The sequence below is a fragment of the Passer montanus genome, unplaced genomic scaffold (genome assembly GCF_014805655.1).
Source record: "Passer montanus isolate IOZ18808 unplaced genomic scaffold, ASM1480565v1 scaffold40, whole genome shotgun sequence".
NCBI classification, from domain to species: domain Eukaryota; kingdom Metazoa; phylum Chordata; class Aves; order Passeriformes; family Passeridae; genus Passer; species Passer montanus.
The window spans coordinates 5878950-5895166 of NW_024368819.1; the positions used below are offsets into that span (position 1 = coordinate 5878950).

The 16217-nt window shown below is 50.5% G+C and overlaps 3 protein-coding genes across 5 annotated transcripts in view; 2 read left to right on the forward strand and 1 right to left on the reverse strand.

Annotated features, from left to right (window-relative positions):
- Positions 1–2036, forward strand: part of XPO5 (exportin 5) — a 29166-nt gene extending 27130 nt beyond the window's left edge. For 2 of the 3 annotated variants that reach the window (XM_039718836.1, XM_039718837.1), the window contains one exon: positions 340–480. In XM_039718836.1, coding sequence (XP_039574770.1) covers positions 340–480 — 141 coding nt within the window. Of the gene's footprint in view, positions 1–339 lie in introns of all 3 variants that reach the window. The other variant, XM_039718834.1, reaches the window with a different exon arrangement.
- Positions 2037–3246: 1210 nt separating this feature from the next.
- Positions 3247–6484, reverse strand: POLR1C (RNA polymerase I and III subunit C). The gene is made up of 9 exons (XM_039718935.1): positions 6348–6484; positions 6194–6265; positions 6012–6119; positions 5368–5500; positions 5144–5263; positions 4788–4940; positions 4480–4629; positions 3853–3969; positions 3247–3549 (listed from the first exon to the last, which is right to left on the reverse strand). The coding sequence occupies exons 1-9, from the start codon at positions 6414–6416 to the stop codon at positions 3431–3433; spliced, it is 1041 nt and encodes a 346-aa protein (XP_039574869.1). The 5' UTR covers positions 6417–6484; the 3' UTR covers positions 3247–3430.
- Positions 6452–11811, forward strand: YIPF3 (Yip1 domain family member 3). Its single transcript, XM_039718936.1, has 9 exons — positions 6452–6599; positions 6678–6884; positions 6961–7067; positions 7638–7683; positions 7979–8071; positions 8397–8528; positions 9037–9150; positions 9602–9725; positions 11202–11811. The coding sequence occupies exons 1-9, from the start codon at positions 6519–6521 to the stop codon at positions 11321–11323; spliced, it is 1026 nt and encodes a 341-aa protein (XP_039574870.1). The 5' UTR covers positions 6452–6518; the 3' UTR covers positions 11324–11811.
- Positions 11812–16217: the final 4406 nt, after the last annotated feature.

Below are 16217 nucleotides of genomic sequence, written 5' to 3' on the forward strand. Positions count from 1 at the left end.
GAGGCAGCGGGTACCTTGCACAAGGGTGCCCAGGGAAACAGGGTGTGAAAATGTGTGGTTGAAGCTGCTGGGTGGGCATTGGGCTTCTGCGGGGATGGTGGTGGAGGAGCCTTTGACATTGAATTAGAAGCTGGGGAGCTGGTATTCTAAAGGTTACCTCAGTGCCCTGGCACTTGGGAGAGGCCAGGCCTGAAATTCCTGAAAATGCAAGCACAGGGTCCAGGCCTAGGGATTGCTCAGAACCTGGGGTCAGCCTCTGATGTGCAAGCAAGCTGTCCCTGAGCTCTGTGGGGGTATGAAGACAGTAATGATTGATGCCTGCCTGTCTGTCCTCTGCAGAAGCCCATTGGGGAGCAGTTCCGCAAGGAGGTTCATATCCGGAACCTTCCGTCTCTCTTCAAAAAGGTGAAGCCATCACTGGAGACAGATGTGCTAGAAAATGAGGATGGAGAGGGCTTCAATGTTCTCTTTGAACCCTGAGACTGGGATGCTGCAACCATCTCCTCCCCTACCTTATAATTTGTCTCTCCTCATAGTAAGCACATTAGATTCTCCTTGTCACTGCCTCCATAAGCATTCGTCTGAATAAAGCCCCTTACGGGTCCTGTCCCCTTCTCTTCCATACGCTGGGATGGGGCCTGCGGTGGCATTTGAACCAGTCAATATTAAGCTCTTCCCGTGACTCCTTCCCCTCCTTTGGATGAGCATCTTTAGACCTCTGCTTCTCTGCAAGGTGGGAGCTGAGTCCATAGACCTCTTTAGGGTAAAGCCTGATCATATTGTAGCCTCGGGTCACTCTTGCTCCCTCTTCAGCCCTTGGGGTTTAGGATTAATGCAAAAGGCAGAGTAGTGTGCCATGTGAAAAGGGGCTACCCTAATCTAATCTTCCTCTGGGTGCTAGTAGCCAGGCTTTGTAGGGAACACATCGGACACTCCTGTCATGCTTGTCAGCACTGGTCCCTAGCGGACTGGAATTCTGCTGAATCAGTTTCCCTCCAGGATGCTGAGCCTTGGGCTGAGGGCTGCGTGCCAGGAAGCCTAGCAGTGCTCTAGGATCTCCTGTGAGATCAGCCTTTCTAAGGTGCAACTGCTCTCTAGAAAGAGGCAGACACTGTCATATGTATACATATGTATGTATAGATATGATCTTACAGCTTGTTCTACCCAGAGCCAAATGGAAGGCTTTTACTTTGTGCCAGCCTTTCTTGGACATCTCTCAGGGGGAGCAGGACATATTTTTTCTTAATTTTTTTTTTTTCATTTTTCCATGCCCTGTAGACTAGAACTTGGCCAGCGCAGGGTAATAAAATCTGGACCAATACCTGAAGCACCTGCAATCCAAAAGGGATCTCCTTGCCCTGTTGCAATGGAGGTGACAGGCCCCTGTTTCTACCCAGTCTGGTACTTCCCAGAGAATTGCATGGTGGGGCAGGAGGGGTGGGCTTTACACTGCAGTTTACAGGGGGAGCCAGGTCAGAAACTGGGTTTTAGATGTGGTGGGACTCTTATGAAGCCACTCCAGTCTGCAAAGCTGGTTCTTCTTACATGACAAATACTACACAATCTATCCTAGAGTTAGCGCAGGAGCTAGGGGGGTCTGTCCAGAGCTAGCTGGCAGCTTTGCCATCCAGGAGACAGAGCAAGTAATAAACTGTGGTAGGTGGAGAAGTGATGTCTCCACATGGACAGACTGGACAAAAAGGCTGGGGTTGGGAGGTGAGGGAGTGCAGATAGGAAGAGCAGGCCTTGGGCATCCACTCACCCTCCTGCCCCTGCTGTTCCACCAGCACCCTCCACTTTCTTCCTAGCCTCAAACTTTTTTAACCTCTGAGCTAACATGGCTCCTGGCTCTAGCAAAGGCTGGGTGTATTTATTGTGTTGTGATATTTTTAACATTCTGTGACTTCATGCTAGACACAAGGGGTTTTTGTAAAATGGATTTTAAACCTTTTTTGTAGGAATGTTTAAATCCGAAGCTGTCTCTGAACTGGTTGTGTTACACCTGAATGTCAGTAAAGCTATTCCAGTTTCATACATATGGTGTCATGTTTCATTTTTATTCTTTTACCTGTTTCAGTAAGGTCATGAGGCCTCTGGTCTGACCAGACTGCCTGCCTGGAGATTTCTCAGCATTCCTTATTCCAGCTACCAAAAAGGGAGCACCTTTGGTGGTGGTTAGTACACTGACAGGGAGGGGATGAACCATTCCAGATGATACAGTTTAATTAGGTGAGGGGGAAATTGTATTTTTAAAGTATTTATTTGTCACTGCTAGTTTATTTTAATTCTAGGTCCCAGCTTACAGCTTGAGGGTATGTGCTGTCAAAGGGTCTGTCCCATAAGCATTTGGAGCAATAGCACAGAGATAGAGAGATAGATAGATAGACAGCTAGACAGATTGTCATAGGCACAGGCAGCATATGCCTGGGTCTGCAGCATGGCATGGGACAGGCTGGGGTTGGAGCCAGGATGCCAAGTGTGCCTCCTCCCTACAGCATGTTCATTCTAACAGGATGTTTACATTCTAAGTAATTCTACCCCAAGGAAACAAACTTTGATTCCACTTACTTGCTGAGGTCTAGCACTAAAGTGTGCATTGACTTCAGCAAATGGGACACACCAATACTCCCAGACATTTTCAACTCTTAACACTCAACCACATTGCTCAAGTCCCCATCTAATCTGGCCTTGAACACTTCCAGGGATGGGGCATTCCCAGCTCTGGGCAACCTGTGACAACCTACCCCTACCCTCATTGTAAAAAATACCTAATGTTCAATATAAGTCTGCCTTCTTCCAGTTCAAAACTGTTGGCCCTCAGCCTGTCACTACAGACCCTGCTGAAGTCTTTCTCCATCCCTCTTTATATACTGAAAGGCCAGAACAGGGTTTCCCTGGAGCTTTCTTGTTCTCCAGGCTGAACAATCCCAGCTCTCTCAGTTTCTTCATAGGAGAGATGTTCCAGTCCTCTGACAGTACAGCCTTTTCTCCATCATATTAACTATCCCTGAGCTGGTCTGAAACACCCACAAAACAGCCATGCCCTGATAGCAACTCATTAAACCTCACTGACCTGCTGTGAAGTACTTTACTACGCTGCCCTATCAGTCCTCCTTACTGCAAACCATCTAAAATTAATGCTGTTACTCATCTTTAGACATGCTGCCACTTTCTTCTCCATGTATTACGGTTTAACAATTGTGAATGGCACAGGAGACAGCTAAAAAAAAAGAAAAAAAAAGAAAAAAAAGAAAAAAAGCCTTTATTTGATTGCATCTTCTCACTACGGCTCATTACCAACAGAACAATCCAGAGACAGTCCTTGGACGCTGAGCAAGGCCCTGCCTATGGAAGAGGAATTCCCCCTAGAGGCAGGTGCAGGAAGCCCAGAACAGCAGTGCAGGTTTCTGCTTTCCCAGCTACAGCCTGGTCACTCCATAGACACCGAGTCCAGCTCATTGAGGAAGCGCTGACACTTTCCCATCAGGATCTTGATGGCTTCACTCACCAGCACATCTGGAGGCAAGATACCCGTCGACTCCACGGAAACTGCACAGACACAGACACAAGTCAGCACAGCCACGAGGCAGCCTCAGCCTCCATGCTGCACCTGGCTCCATGCTGCTGCCCCTCACCTTCCCTTACACCTCACAGCAACAAGCCACATCTTCACAGCCACAGAAGCGGCTACCTTTGCCAGCAGGAAGCACCAACAGATTCAGTCCCAAAGCAAGGAGTTACCCACCACATTCTGAATGTATGGATGCTGAGGGTGGGAAGAGGCACAGAGCCAGCCACACATGCTTGTTGACCCAAACCATGTCAGGACTCCGTGGAAAACGGGGCACTTACAGATGTAGTGGTTCCGTACTCTTGCCAGGCGCACGAGGTTTTTCAGGCCCTCATGTCGGAACACTTCTCTGCTGAATGTGTCCAGCCGAGCGTTGGCTACTCTTGCCACCTTCTTTCCTAAAGGGGAGATGAAACAAGATGGGCAAATTGCAGCAGGTGGGTGCCCTATGGTCACGTGCTTACCTCAGACACTCCCCCTCACCAAGGCTGAGACACACCAATATAAAGAATTAGCATATGCCCAACATGAAACTCCAACCTGGCAGGAAAACCCAAACACAGAGCCTGGGTGCACCCCTGGAAGGACACAAGAAGACTCCATGCTCAGCTGCTTTTCCAGCTCACTACCCAGTGTCACAACTGAACAGCACTGGAAGCTGCAGTCAGCAGCTGCAGAGCTCTGTGGACAGGTATCCAATTTATTTCAGGTACATCCCTGTTCATCACCCAACACATTTGCATGTGGCAGCCATTCATCCATAAAACCAGGCTCAGAAGAGCATGAAACATTGATCAGCAAAGCAACATCACGGTGTGGTTTTGTCTCTGCAAAGTTTAGCTCTAAGCTCCAATTGGTCTCTACTAAAGCTTGCAAGGAACAAGGCACTCAGCACAGGAAAAAAGTACCATTGATGTTCTGGATCTCAATGACCCCAGGGGAAAAGCACTTCTGCAAGGTCTCAGCTGCCTCATCCTCAATGGGCTGCAGGAGAGTAATGTCAGGAAGCAGTCGATAACTGGCTGTGGCCACAGGAGAGAACTTGGCGTGATCCTTACCTGCAAGAAGAGTTAAGAGTCAAGGATGAGAGCAGGCCTCAAGGATGCTGGGGCCTAAAGTTCCAGGGGAAAAGCCAGTTCTCCACCCTTCCCCATCACAGTGCCCTCGTCCAAGCACTCCCACTGCTTGTCCCACTGCCCCAGGAGCCATGGCTCACCTATACCCTTGACACAGTGCATCAGCACATCTATTTCCTGCCCCGGTCGCAACAGTGCAATGAGGATGTCATCGTGAACGGGTCGGAAGTCAGCATCTGGAAAAAGGTCTGTCTGATTCCCCAGGGGCACCCACGTCATGTGCTTACTGTACACTGCAAAGAGAAACCACAGGCATCAGCCAGCTGCTGCCTCAGAGCAGGTCACTCACTTGTACAGGACTGGAGATAGCAAAAAGTAAGTTTAGCAGAATGGAATCAACTCTCCCTGTGAGCACACAGGGCTGAAAAAACAGCCCAAGTCCTGTCTTCCAAGACCAAAAAGAAAAAACAGCACCTATTTTTAGGAACAATCTCACCTTTATGATTGAAATATAGTTCATCAGGATCAGATGATTCCTTGGCAGCATGAGGGTTTCGTTTACATTTGATTTTCAGCTGAAACTGCAGAGTGTCAATTTCAGTCCCTTCTTGATCTCCTGGGAAGAAGCATATGAAATCACACTTCTGCTCAGTTTACACAACCCTGATTTCCTACTTCGAGAGAAACCTTCAGTATTTCTATTCCATTCAAGAGTCTCACCTTGGTTTCTGTACTCAAAGAGCCGAGGGTCAGCTCGGATAGGGATGAGGCCCAACCTATGAGCCAGAATTTCATCCTGCACAATGGATGTGTTGTTATACACAAAGACCTTCTCTACAGCCATCGTGGGCACCTCAGGGAGACAAGAGATCAAGTCAGCCTAAGACAAGAGCTGAACTCCATGCCAAGAGATTATCCAGCTCAAGCGTCCCTTCTCTCCCACAAGTAATTGCCATGCAGACTATTTTGAGTGGTATTTCTGCCAAATCAGGCTATGCAATATACCCTTACACTCCATCTAATTCCATCCCAATTTTTTCTAAACAAGAGGTGAAGGGCAGGAGAAAGGGCTTTGGGGCATCCTCAACCTTTTAGCCTGGCAGCGTTCCGTGGCTTCTGCTGGGTTGGCAACACAGCTGTGTTGAAAAGGCTGACCCGCAGACAGCACCAACAGCACCCAGGAGCAGTAGGCGGTATCGCCCATGCTGCTGAAGCCCTGATTCTCTTTGGGCTCCTGGCACACGTGTGGAACGAGCGGGTGTTCTCTTCCAAAACCCGCGGCTGTCCGCAAGGGCTGGCAAGGCTGGACATTCCCCGCTCCCTGAGGAGCCAGTCTTAGCGGCACCGCCAGTGAGCGCGGCTACCTCGGCGAGCAGGATGCGGCGGAAGGCGTTGGCGATGGCGGCGTCGATGCCCACCATGTCGAACTCCAGGGTGTCCTCCTCCTCACGGATCACGTCCACGCGGAAGGCCTGCGGGAGCCGCGCACGGCGGGTCAGCGGGCGGCAGGGCCCGGCCCGCAGCCCACAGGCCGCCGCTCACCCACCTCCTCGAAGCGCCGCTGGTCCCAGGCGTCCTCGTAGCCGGGGTAGTTCCCGGGGAAGTCGGTGGTGTGGACCTGCGGGAAGAGGGCACAGGCGGGGCCGTGAGGGGCTGCGGGCGCCGGCCGCGCCCCGCCCCGGCCCGCCGGGCTCGCTCACGTTGCGGACGCCGAACTCGCCCAGCACCACGCGGTCGCGCATCTCGTCCGTGCCCCGCCGGGCCGCCATGAGGGCGAGGGGCGGCGCTCCCGGCCGGCAGCGGCCCCGCGGCCGCCGTCACATCCGGCTCCCGCCCATCCGGGCCAGCGCGGCGGGGCCGGGACGGGCACCATGGCCGCGCCGGGGGCGGCGGGCGGCGGCAGAAGCGGCGCCCCCGCTGCCGAATGGGGCGGCTTCGAGGACAACATGCAGGTGGGGCCGGGCCGGGGCGGCGGCGGGGCGGCGGGGCCGGGCCGAGCGGGTGCTGACACCGGGTCTGCCCCGGCGCAGGGTGGCGGCTCCGCCGTCATCGACATGGAGAACATGGACGACACGTCGGGCTCCAGCTTCGAGGACATGGGGGAGATGCACCAGCGCATGAAGGAGGAGGAGGAGGAGGAGGCGGAGGGCGAGGCGGGCGCCGGCGAGGAGGAGGACGGGGAGTTCCTGGGCATGAAGGGGCTGCGGGGGCAGCTGGGCCGGCAGGTCGCTGACCAGGTGAGCGCTGGGCCCCGCCCGGCCCCGGGGTCCCTGCCTGCCCGCCCGGCCGCTGCCCGCCCCCTTCTCTCCGCAGATGTGGCAGGTGGGGAAGAGACAAGCCTCCAGGGCCTTCAGCCTCTACGCCAACATCGACATCCTCCGGCCCTACTTCGATGTGGAGCCCGTCCAAGTGCGAGCCAGGTGGGCAGCCCGGCGCGGGGAGGCTCCGTGCCCGCAGGAGCCTGGCTGTCGGCTCCGAGCGAGCAAGCAGCAGTGGGCTGGCAGCCCTGCAGGAAGACTCACCCCTGGGCACACACACTGTGCGTTGTCCTGCTCACCTTAGTGAGATCCTGTCCTTGGGCTAGCAGCCCTGTCACCTGGCATTGCTGCTCAGGGCAGGAGAAGGGGCTCTTTTCATACCTGGCTGCCTTATGTGGCTTCTGTTGGGTTTGCAACACAATTGTATCCAACAAGGCAAAGTTTTGTGAGCCTTCATGAGGAAAATTACCTTTCCTTTCTGCTGTTCTGTCAGTGATCTCTCATCTGTGAGTGGATTCCTAAACATTGAGTCTGCCCCTCCTCAACAAAGTTAACCCACTGACAGTAAGGTTTTCTTTCTTTAGTGGCCTTGAGTCAGCCTTTAGAAAGAATCCTCTGTCCCTCAAGGCCTGTCAACACTGGTAATGGGTATATGGTATCTTTTACTTATGAAGCATTTTGTTAACTATCCTGTTGTTCTTCCTGCTCCTGTTGTCATTCCCTGTGATGCAGACTGCTGGAGTCCATGATTCCTGTGAAGATGATTAATTTCCCACAGGTAAGTTCCCTTTTGCTGAATCAGACTCCATGGCTAAGTGACTGTCCCACAGACACCTGGTAAAACTTGTAATAATTCATGTTATTAAGGACTGAGGTTGTTAGGTGTTCTTCTCCCTAAAAATGTTGGTAGCTCCTTTCCATGGTTGTTCCAAACCTCAGTGCTGTCACCTAACCTCAGGTGATAACCTGGTGATAGATTCCATCCAGTGCACTTCGTACATCACCTGTGGTGGGGACCCTGGCATTCAGGGGCTCTAACCAAACTTTCCCTCACCTGTCCCCCCCTCCTGTAGAAGATTGCAGGCGAGCTGTATGGACCCCTCATGCTGGTTTTCACGCTGGTGGCCATTCTTTTGCATGGAATGAAGACCTCAGACACCATCATTGTACGTCGAGTTTCAGCGATAAGTGTGGTTTGACTGGGCTCTGGGTTGCTGTAGTGATACTAGAAAGGGAGAGGAAACCTCTTCTATAACTGAATAAGCATCTTGCTGAAAAGCAGATTGATTTGAGGATGTTGGCTTGGGGGTGGGAGGAAGGATGAACCAGAAAGTCCTGACACTGCTGCTGGGAGAGCTTGGGGTGGCCCCCTGAATGCTGCTGGCCACCTATTTGATAATTCCTGCAATGTGTCTGGGACTCTCAGGGGTTAATTTGGATGGTGGCAGGCAATTCCTTTGAGTTCTCCTCATCCTGACACTGTCTCCACAGAGGGAAGGCACGCTGATGGGCACAGCCATTGGCACCTGCTTCGGTTACTGGCTGGGCGTCTCATCTTTCATGTATTTCCTGGCATATCTGTGCAATGCCCAAATCACGATGGTGCAGATGCTGTCACTGTTGGTATGTACTCATGGAGCTGCCCTGTGATGCACATTGGTTGTGTGGTGTTCCAGAACAAACTTTTCACAAAGAACAGGAAAAGTCTTTATAAACTGCTGGTAACTGCACTGGGACAACATGGAATTTCAGGATGTTCTTCTGAGCTGCCCCATCCCTGGCACAGCGATAGTACAAAGGGGCAGTTCCTTCATGCAGGTCTCCTGCTTTGCACTTCCTGATTTGAGAACCTGGTGGTAAAAAGCCAGGAGACTCCAATTTCTCTGGGACTGGAGAATCTTTCCTCTGTTTCCCACGTTGTCGCAATCTCTGACATGCCTGTGGATCCTTCAGACAGATAATCTGTGTGTGAGCAGTTGAAGTTGTTGTTCTGGTTGACTGTGGCAGTGAATGAGTGGTTTGTGAGGCTTTGCCATGGTGAAGTGTTGCAGGAATAGGCTGTTCATGCTCTTGATCAGTGGCCCTTTGTGTGGGACTGGTGCTTGTAACATGGACGTTTTTGTTTTGCCAGGGCTATGGCCTTTTTGGACACTGCATCACTCTCCTTGTCACCTACAATATCCACTTCCACTCCCTCTTCTATATCTTCTGGTTGGTCGTTGGTGGACTCTCTACACTACGAATGGTAAGGGACAGGCAGCCTGGGGTCCTCCTCTTCCTGGGACAGAAAAAGGGAGGGAAGTGGTGTTTGCTTTCTGCTCCTTGGCCTGGTGGTTCATTTCACAGCCAGTCAAACTGCTCCTGCATAATTTGGCCACTGGTGTGTGGAGGTGCTGCTTGAATTAATATCCTCACTCATCTTAACAGCTGCAGGAGGTTCATTTACTCTCTTACAGCCCTTGCTGCTGTGGAGAGCCATGCCAGAGCATCCTGAACTCTTGGCAAGACTGGGCAAGCTTCACCTACACAAAACAGTGCCAGATTACTCCAGATTTGTTGGTGAAAACTGCAAAAAAGACTTAGTGCAGTGTTCCTGCAGATTCTCACTGCCTGACCTGTTCTTCCATGTGTTCGTGACTGCAGTGCCAGAGCCTCAGGTGCAGGTGCCCTGTCTCTGATCACCTCCTCTCTCCCAGGTCGCTGTGCTGGTGTCACGCACCGTGGGACATACCCAGCGGCTCATCCTGTGTGGGACTCTTGCTGCTCTGCATATGCTTTTCCTCCTCTATCTGCACTTTGCTTATCACAAGGTGGTAGAAGGTAAGCAAGGGAGATACGAAGACATCCTGTTAGATTTGGGGGAAGAGGAGTTGTTTTTTCTCTCTCTGAGAGAAAGGATGGACAGTTTGAATCTCCTTTGGGCATCGGTGCCAGTTTCCAGCTCTAAAATCACTACCACTAGCTTTTTAGAAGAAGCTGGTCAAGTAGGGCAGCAGGTAAATGTTGGGGTAGTTACTGTGCACTGAGTTTTATCACTTAAGACCAAATTTGTGAGGCAGGACCCTAATTATTTCCCCACAAGTGAAGTGTAACCAAACTGACTGTTCTTGCATGCAGATGTCCAGCCCCTTTCTGAATATTGTTGAAGTCAGGTGGTTTTTCTCTGATCAGGGAATGTGTCATAAGTGTTTTTCCTTCTTTGTTCAGCATCTTTTTGTATCTTGTGTTGTATAGCACAGACAGCAGAAGCTGTATCTTCCCCATCTGGTACTGTTAACCATGCCATGCATGTTTATGTCCTCCTTCCATCTCTTCTTGTTTTCTCCTAACAAAGTCTCAGCCTCCTTAAAAAAAAAAAAAAACAAAAAACAAAACTCTTCTCCCACCCCATTTCTAGAGGGTTTCCAGATCTCTCCCCCTAAAAAAAAAAAAAAAAAAAACAAAACCACAAAGCTCTTCTCCCACCCCATCTCTAGAGGGTTTCCAGATCTCTAAATATCCCTAAATATGCAATTCTGCAAGGCTCTTCTATGAGTTTAGGCAGCCAGACCCATTTGTGATATTTCTGATAAAGCTGCATAATTAGCATAATAGCATTACAAGTCCTTTTGGATATGAATCTTGTCTTTCCTGAATCTCTTCTTATAGCAAAGGTTCTGATCTGCAGCTTTTTGGCAGATGAAACAGAATAAAATATACTCCAAGCAATTTTCCTCAAAGCACTCCAAAACTGATTATCAGTCTTGAGAGGGTAATTGACAGAGACTTGAGGACATTTGCATTGGTCTGTGTATTTCCTGCCAAGCATGGTCTGTTTGCATTGCAGTGACAAAAATTCCACATTGCAGCACAGCTGCAGCTCCTGATGTGAGTCTGCAAGTGTATCTCAGGATGAAAGGGAGTCTTGGTCTAAGAGTGAGATCTGTGCTGGGATGAAGTAGAAACCGGATTTTATCAATTTCCCTCAGCAGAGCAACATCTCTGGCAGTCCCTGCGTTCAGGTCGAATGGCAGGGGACCAGATCTGACACTCTCCAAGTAAAAGGGTCTGTGTTCCTTTTGGGAACATGCAGTTTTTCCACCCTGAGCACAAGCTCTGATGGTCTCTGGATGGAAGTGTTTACTCCTGTTCAGTCTTTGGGGCTAGATGTCTCCTCCCATTGCCTACAAGTGTTTTGCCTGTTCTGGGCCTTGCCACCCTCAACCACTACCTGGACAGAGAAAAGCAAGAAGAAATGTGCCATCTGCTATCATCTGAACTAACTCTTGCCTCTCCCCCCTTTTTTCTGTTCTCCAGGTATCCTGGACACATTGGAAGGACCCAACATGCCACCCTTTCAGAGAGTTGCCCGAGACATTCCAGTTGTTTCCAATGCGGTATTGAACACAACAGCCAAAGCCATTGCATTGACCCTCTAGTTTTACAGACTTGGACTTGCTTCCTTCACTACTTTTGGGGCTGCATAGGGCCACAGTAACCTGCTGCCTGTTAGGAACAGGACAGAACAGCAAGAAGACAACTTGGTTTTGTTTTCCTGGACCTTGTCCTCTGCATTACGGTTTTGGGCAGCTGAGTGGACTCAGCAGAGGAGAGTCCCACCTCAGTGACTCAGAAGAGCTGCACTCTTCCCCCATCCAGGTGTGGGCTGTCTTGAGTAGAGTGGTTCTGTTGCCTGCATGTTTAGCTGGGATTTCCCAGCACAGTTTGTTCCTTAGCCCTCTTTCTGCTTGCTGATGTAACTCCAGGAGTATCTGCCCTGTTCCTGTCCTGAAGAGGGAAGAATTAAATTGATGTTGGTGCTGAGTGATGTCTTATGCTTGAGCCTGCTTGTCTAATGGGAGCGTGGTGTTTGGGTCTCTGCACCTTCATCTGTCCTGTCCTAGACTCAAAGCAGGATTCTTTGCAATTTTCTGCTGTCCTTCTTCAAATGTTCTGTGATACATGTCCTGTTTTGGGCACCTTTTTCAAAGGCATAGTAGTTCAAAAGGCACAGGAACTTCACTTTCTCTGGTGATTTTCAGGAACAGCACAGTGTTTAACCACATGCTCTTTCTTGGTCCATATTGATCCCTCTCTCTTCACTTGGGCCAAGCTGCTATCTCACCTCAGCATCCCTTCTGCTCTGTATGTCAGAAATTTATCTGTCCCCATTCTTTCACTGCACCATTTGTTCCTGCCACCCTTCTGCCCGTGTTGCTCTGTGGGACATGCAGGGCAGCATGTTTGTGAATGTTCTTCAGTGGATATTTCTTTTAGGAGGCCAGTTCAGCCCAAACTTGTGCTGCTGGCCCTCATGTCTCCCAGCCATGGGACTGTCACCTCTGGGCAGGAGTGGCATTCTGTTCCCCAGACACCCATTCTGCTGTGTGCTGCCTGGCTTTTCAAGCTAAGTCTAGGCCTTTGTTTGAAAGGACTCTTGGGACCTTGAGGGTCTCTGGCAAGCTTTTCTCTGGTGTTTCCATTTAACAAAGGGAGAAATAGCAGAGTGTGTAATGGAAATAGAGTGGCCATATTAATCTCCAGTAAGGATGAGTGAGCAGAGCAGCCAGTCTAGGCTTACCTGCACTTCAGTAACTCACAACTGAGTAGTTCAGCCTTCCTTCACTGCTCAAACTTCTACTGGTCTGCAGGTAGAAGCTGTTAGCTGGTAACTGGTTTTCATCTTTTCTCTCCCTGTGGTTCTGGATGTCTGGGGAAGGGGAGTCACCCCTCAGAGAAGATCATCTTTAAACTCAGGCAGAAAAAACCCAGGATATTGCCCCTCCTTGCTGTCCCCACAAGTGCACAAGGCAGTGCATCAGAACTGCACTCTTTGGTCCCTTGTTTATATTAATGGGAGAGGATGCAGCTGTAGTGGCATTCAGACTAGTGCCAAGGTGCAGTGAAAGAGAGGAAGATAGTGCCAGCTACTGTAATCAGGTTTTTCATCTGCTTCAGTTGAAAAAAATGTCACTGGACAGGACCTGATTATTTTCAGTCACAGACCTACTTTTTACTATTTGCTTATTCCCACATTCACAATTTGTTCCCCTTTCAATAGCAAAAAGCTTCTCTGCTAACAATCACATGCGTAACAGACAGGTTCCCTCACTCTCTTCTCCCCTCCTGACCCCCTTCCTTGGGAAACATTTTGGCTGAAGAGCAGCACTCAGAGCAAGCTACTTGGGGGAATTGTTAATTATTTTGGCTAGTTGTCTCCATGGGGATTTTTGGACCAATTGAACCACTTTAGAAATAGAAATCCTAGAATTTCTATTACTTCAAAACTTAACAAAATTGAAGTGTTAGTTTGTAATGCTGCTTCTGGTATTTCCCTTTTTATATCTCCATGGGAGCTTTGTTTCTAATTCCAAGTTCTTGCCCTGGCAGCCTAGAATGGATCTATTTCTCTTGGTGCAAACTCTGCAAGTACTGGCAGGGGGGAAGGAAAGGAGAAAAAGACAATTGTCACTGAAGTTCAGCTGAGAAGAAAAAATCATTCTGCACCAAATTTGTACCATTGCTGATTTATGACACAGTTGGAGAACTGCTGTGCTCCCTCCTGCACTGAGCCACTCAGCTGAACCAGAGGGGTGAATCTGTGCCCTGTGTTTTCACTCATAGCACAGAGGAGAGCAGTGAGCAAACTCCTCATGCTTCTCCTGAGCAACTTGTGTGTTGTGTCAGCAGGGGAGACATGATCAGGGTGACAACCAACCACTCTCTTGGAACCTGTGGGGCTTGCTCTGCTCCAGTTCTTCAGCCCTGATTAATTCTTTGTGCAGCAGCAGCTGGAAGCTGAACTGTTCTTTACTGCCAGAAATTCAGTACTCAGCTGAGAGCTTCAGCCTTGCCTTTCACTGACAGGGAAGGACGTGTTTTTTCAGAGAAATGCATGCATGCTGCAGTTCAGGCAGCATGCTGAGCACGCAGGCTTAATGAAGTCCTTGTGGGAGGGCATCTCAGTGCTTACTCAAGTCCTCTAGTTAGCAGAACAAGCCTTACAACCCTATCGTGCAATACTATCTCTGTCTTTGTTTCCTGCCACAGCTCTTGCAGCAAATCTCAAATTATTTTCACCCTTCTCCCTTGCAGCAAATCTGAAATAACCCACTCATCATTTCCCCCTTTTGAGTAAAGGCAGCTCTGTGTAAGCTCCTCTTTATTAAATATGGAACAAACACATAAAGCTGTCAGATTAGAAAGAGAAAGCTGTGTATTAAAGCTGAAAATTAATATTAAACCATCTACGACCTCCTCCTATGCAGTACCTGAGTGTCCAACTCTCCTTACAGTCTATCCTCGTTGCACTGATGGTCACCTTAGTTGTGATTTTGGGTTACAGGGCTCTTTCTTTTCCCATTTGTTTCCTGTGTCTCACTGGAGCTGCTGTTCATCCACTGTTTTTCTCTGTTTATGTGTTAACTCTCAATGGCATCACTCTTTCTGCTCCCAGTAGGTAAACAGTAAATGACCTTCCTCATACCTGCTGGGTAACTGCACATGACAAGGAAGAAATACCTAGTTCTACACAAAACAGTCAAAGTCCCCTCTGCATAGCCCTGCATTCGGTTTGGTGAGACAAAGCTTTGGACCATTAGCTCTTGTGCCACTTTTTCAATGAATTGAGCATGAAGTAGGTGGGATACTCATTGTGCTCTGTCTCCTGACAACAGGCACTGAAGAGGCACTAGGGCATCTTCATCACAGTTTCAGGACTGCTGCTGCAATGGAAGTGGGACATGTCCCAAGGGCTCTCCTCTGAGCACCTCTCTAATAATAGTCTGTTTAAAAAAGCGTGGGTTGAGTAGAGCCTGGAGGTGATTGAGAGGTGAGTCTGAGTGTAGCCTTCTAGTTGACCTGCATGCAGTCAGCTGGGGTTTTCTTGGCTAGCCCCTGCCTGTAACTCTGAAATTCAATCTTTTGTCCCTCACCATCCTGCAACATGTAGGATTGCATTCTCACCTGGGTCTCTTCATGTGACCTTAGAGATGAGCTGCTCCTTTTCTGAAAGCCACAGTACCACAGCTGTACCACATCTGGATGCTTGCAGCTGCTCATACTGCAGCACAGATGAATTGTGAGGCCAGTGGGCTGTTCTTGGTGTATCTTGCAGAACAGTATCAAGGTCATGCATCTCTGTGCAACAGGGAAAGAAAGCGGGGGGCATGTGTAGGTACTCCAGAGAACAGCAATGGATTGCTCAAAGGGTGTGGTGATACCCACATTGAGAGTTTAAGCCAGAATCTTAAAGCTGCTGCTTCCCTTACCTCATCCAGGACCTGACATGCATCCTCAGCTCAGGTGATCTGCCCCTCCATTTCAGTGGAGGAGAAGTGCTCCATATCCCTCTCCACATCCTATTTTTCTCTTCACTTTCCATCCCCTCTCCTGGGCCCTGGCCTGCAAACCAAGCAGAGGAGCTGGTTTTGTCCCAGTGTTACCCACTGGGCTGGAATTCATTTGAGCACTGCTATATGCAGCAGCCAGATTAGTTACGTGCAGAAAGCTGCCTACTTAGGCGGTTTAACCTAATTTCCACATCACTGCCTTCCTTTTTCAGCTCAGTGAAGTTGAAAACGCAGAGGCCCTGCTTCCTATTTCCCTCCAAGTACAGGATTACTCAAAGGAGAGAGAGGGGACAAATCCCTGTGATCCACACCTGTGAATTAGCAGGAGGTGGGGTGTGCCCCATATACCTCAGGTCAGGCTGAGGGCAGAGGCTGTGTGCTCAGGGATAAGGGAGTTTGTGGCCCTTCCCCAGCCCTCCAACTTTCACCTCCAGGCAGCTGCCTCCAAGCACTGGCTTTTGCATGCTCTGGGCCAGGAGGAGCAGATCAGACTGACCTCGCCACTAAGCCATGGGTCAGGGATTCAGGTTTAGTGAGTTTAAGTATTCAACGCAACTGAAGCATGGAACGCCACAATTTCTCGGACCAAGCACCCAGAGTGCACCATGGCCAATGGCTTGGGCCCCTTTCCCCAGGTGGGAGCGGGGCTGGCATGGAGAGCCTTTCCCAGGTGTTTCTTGCACCCTCCCTCCCCTCCTGCACCCCCAGTGTCGGGGGCCCAGCCCGGCCGGCGCTGGCCCCGCCATCTCAGGGCAGCGGGCAGGTGCCAGCGGGCGCTGCCGTCGCCCCTCGCGGGCTTTGAGTGGCGTCGGGACCCGGGATGCCGGGCGGGATGCCGGGGTGGGATGAGGGATGCCGGACCCCCTTCCACGCCTGCTGCGTTGCGCGGGGAGGCGCCGGCCGGGCGGGAGGAGGGCTCGGAGCGGCGGCCGGGGGAAGGCGGGGCGGCCCGGCAGGTGCGGGCGGAGCGGGGCGGGGACCG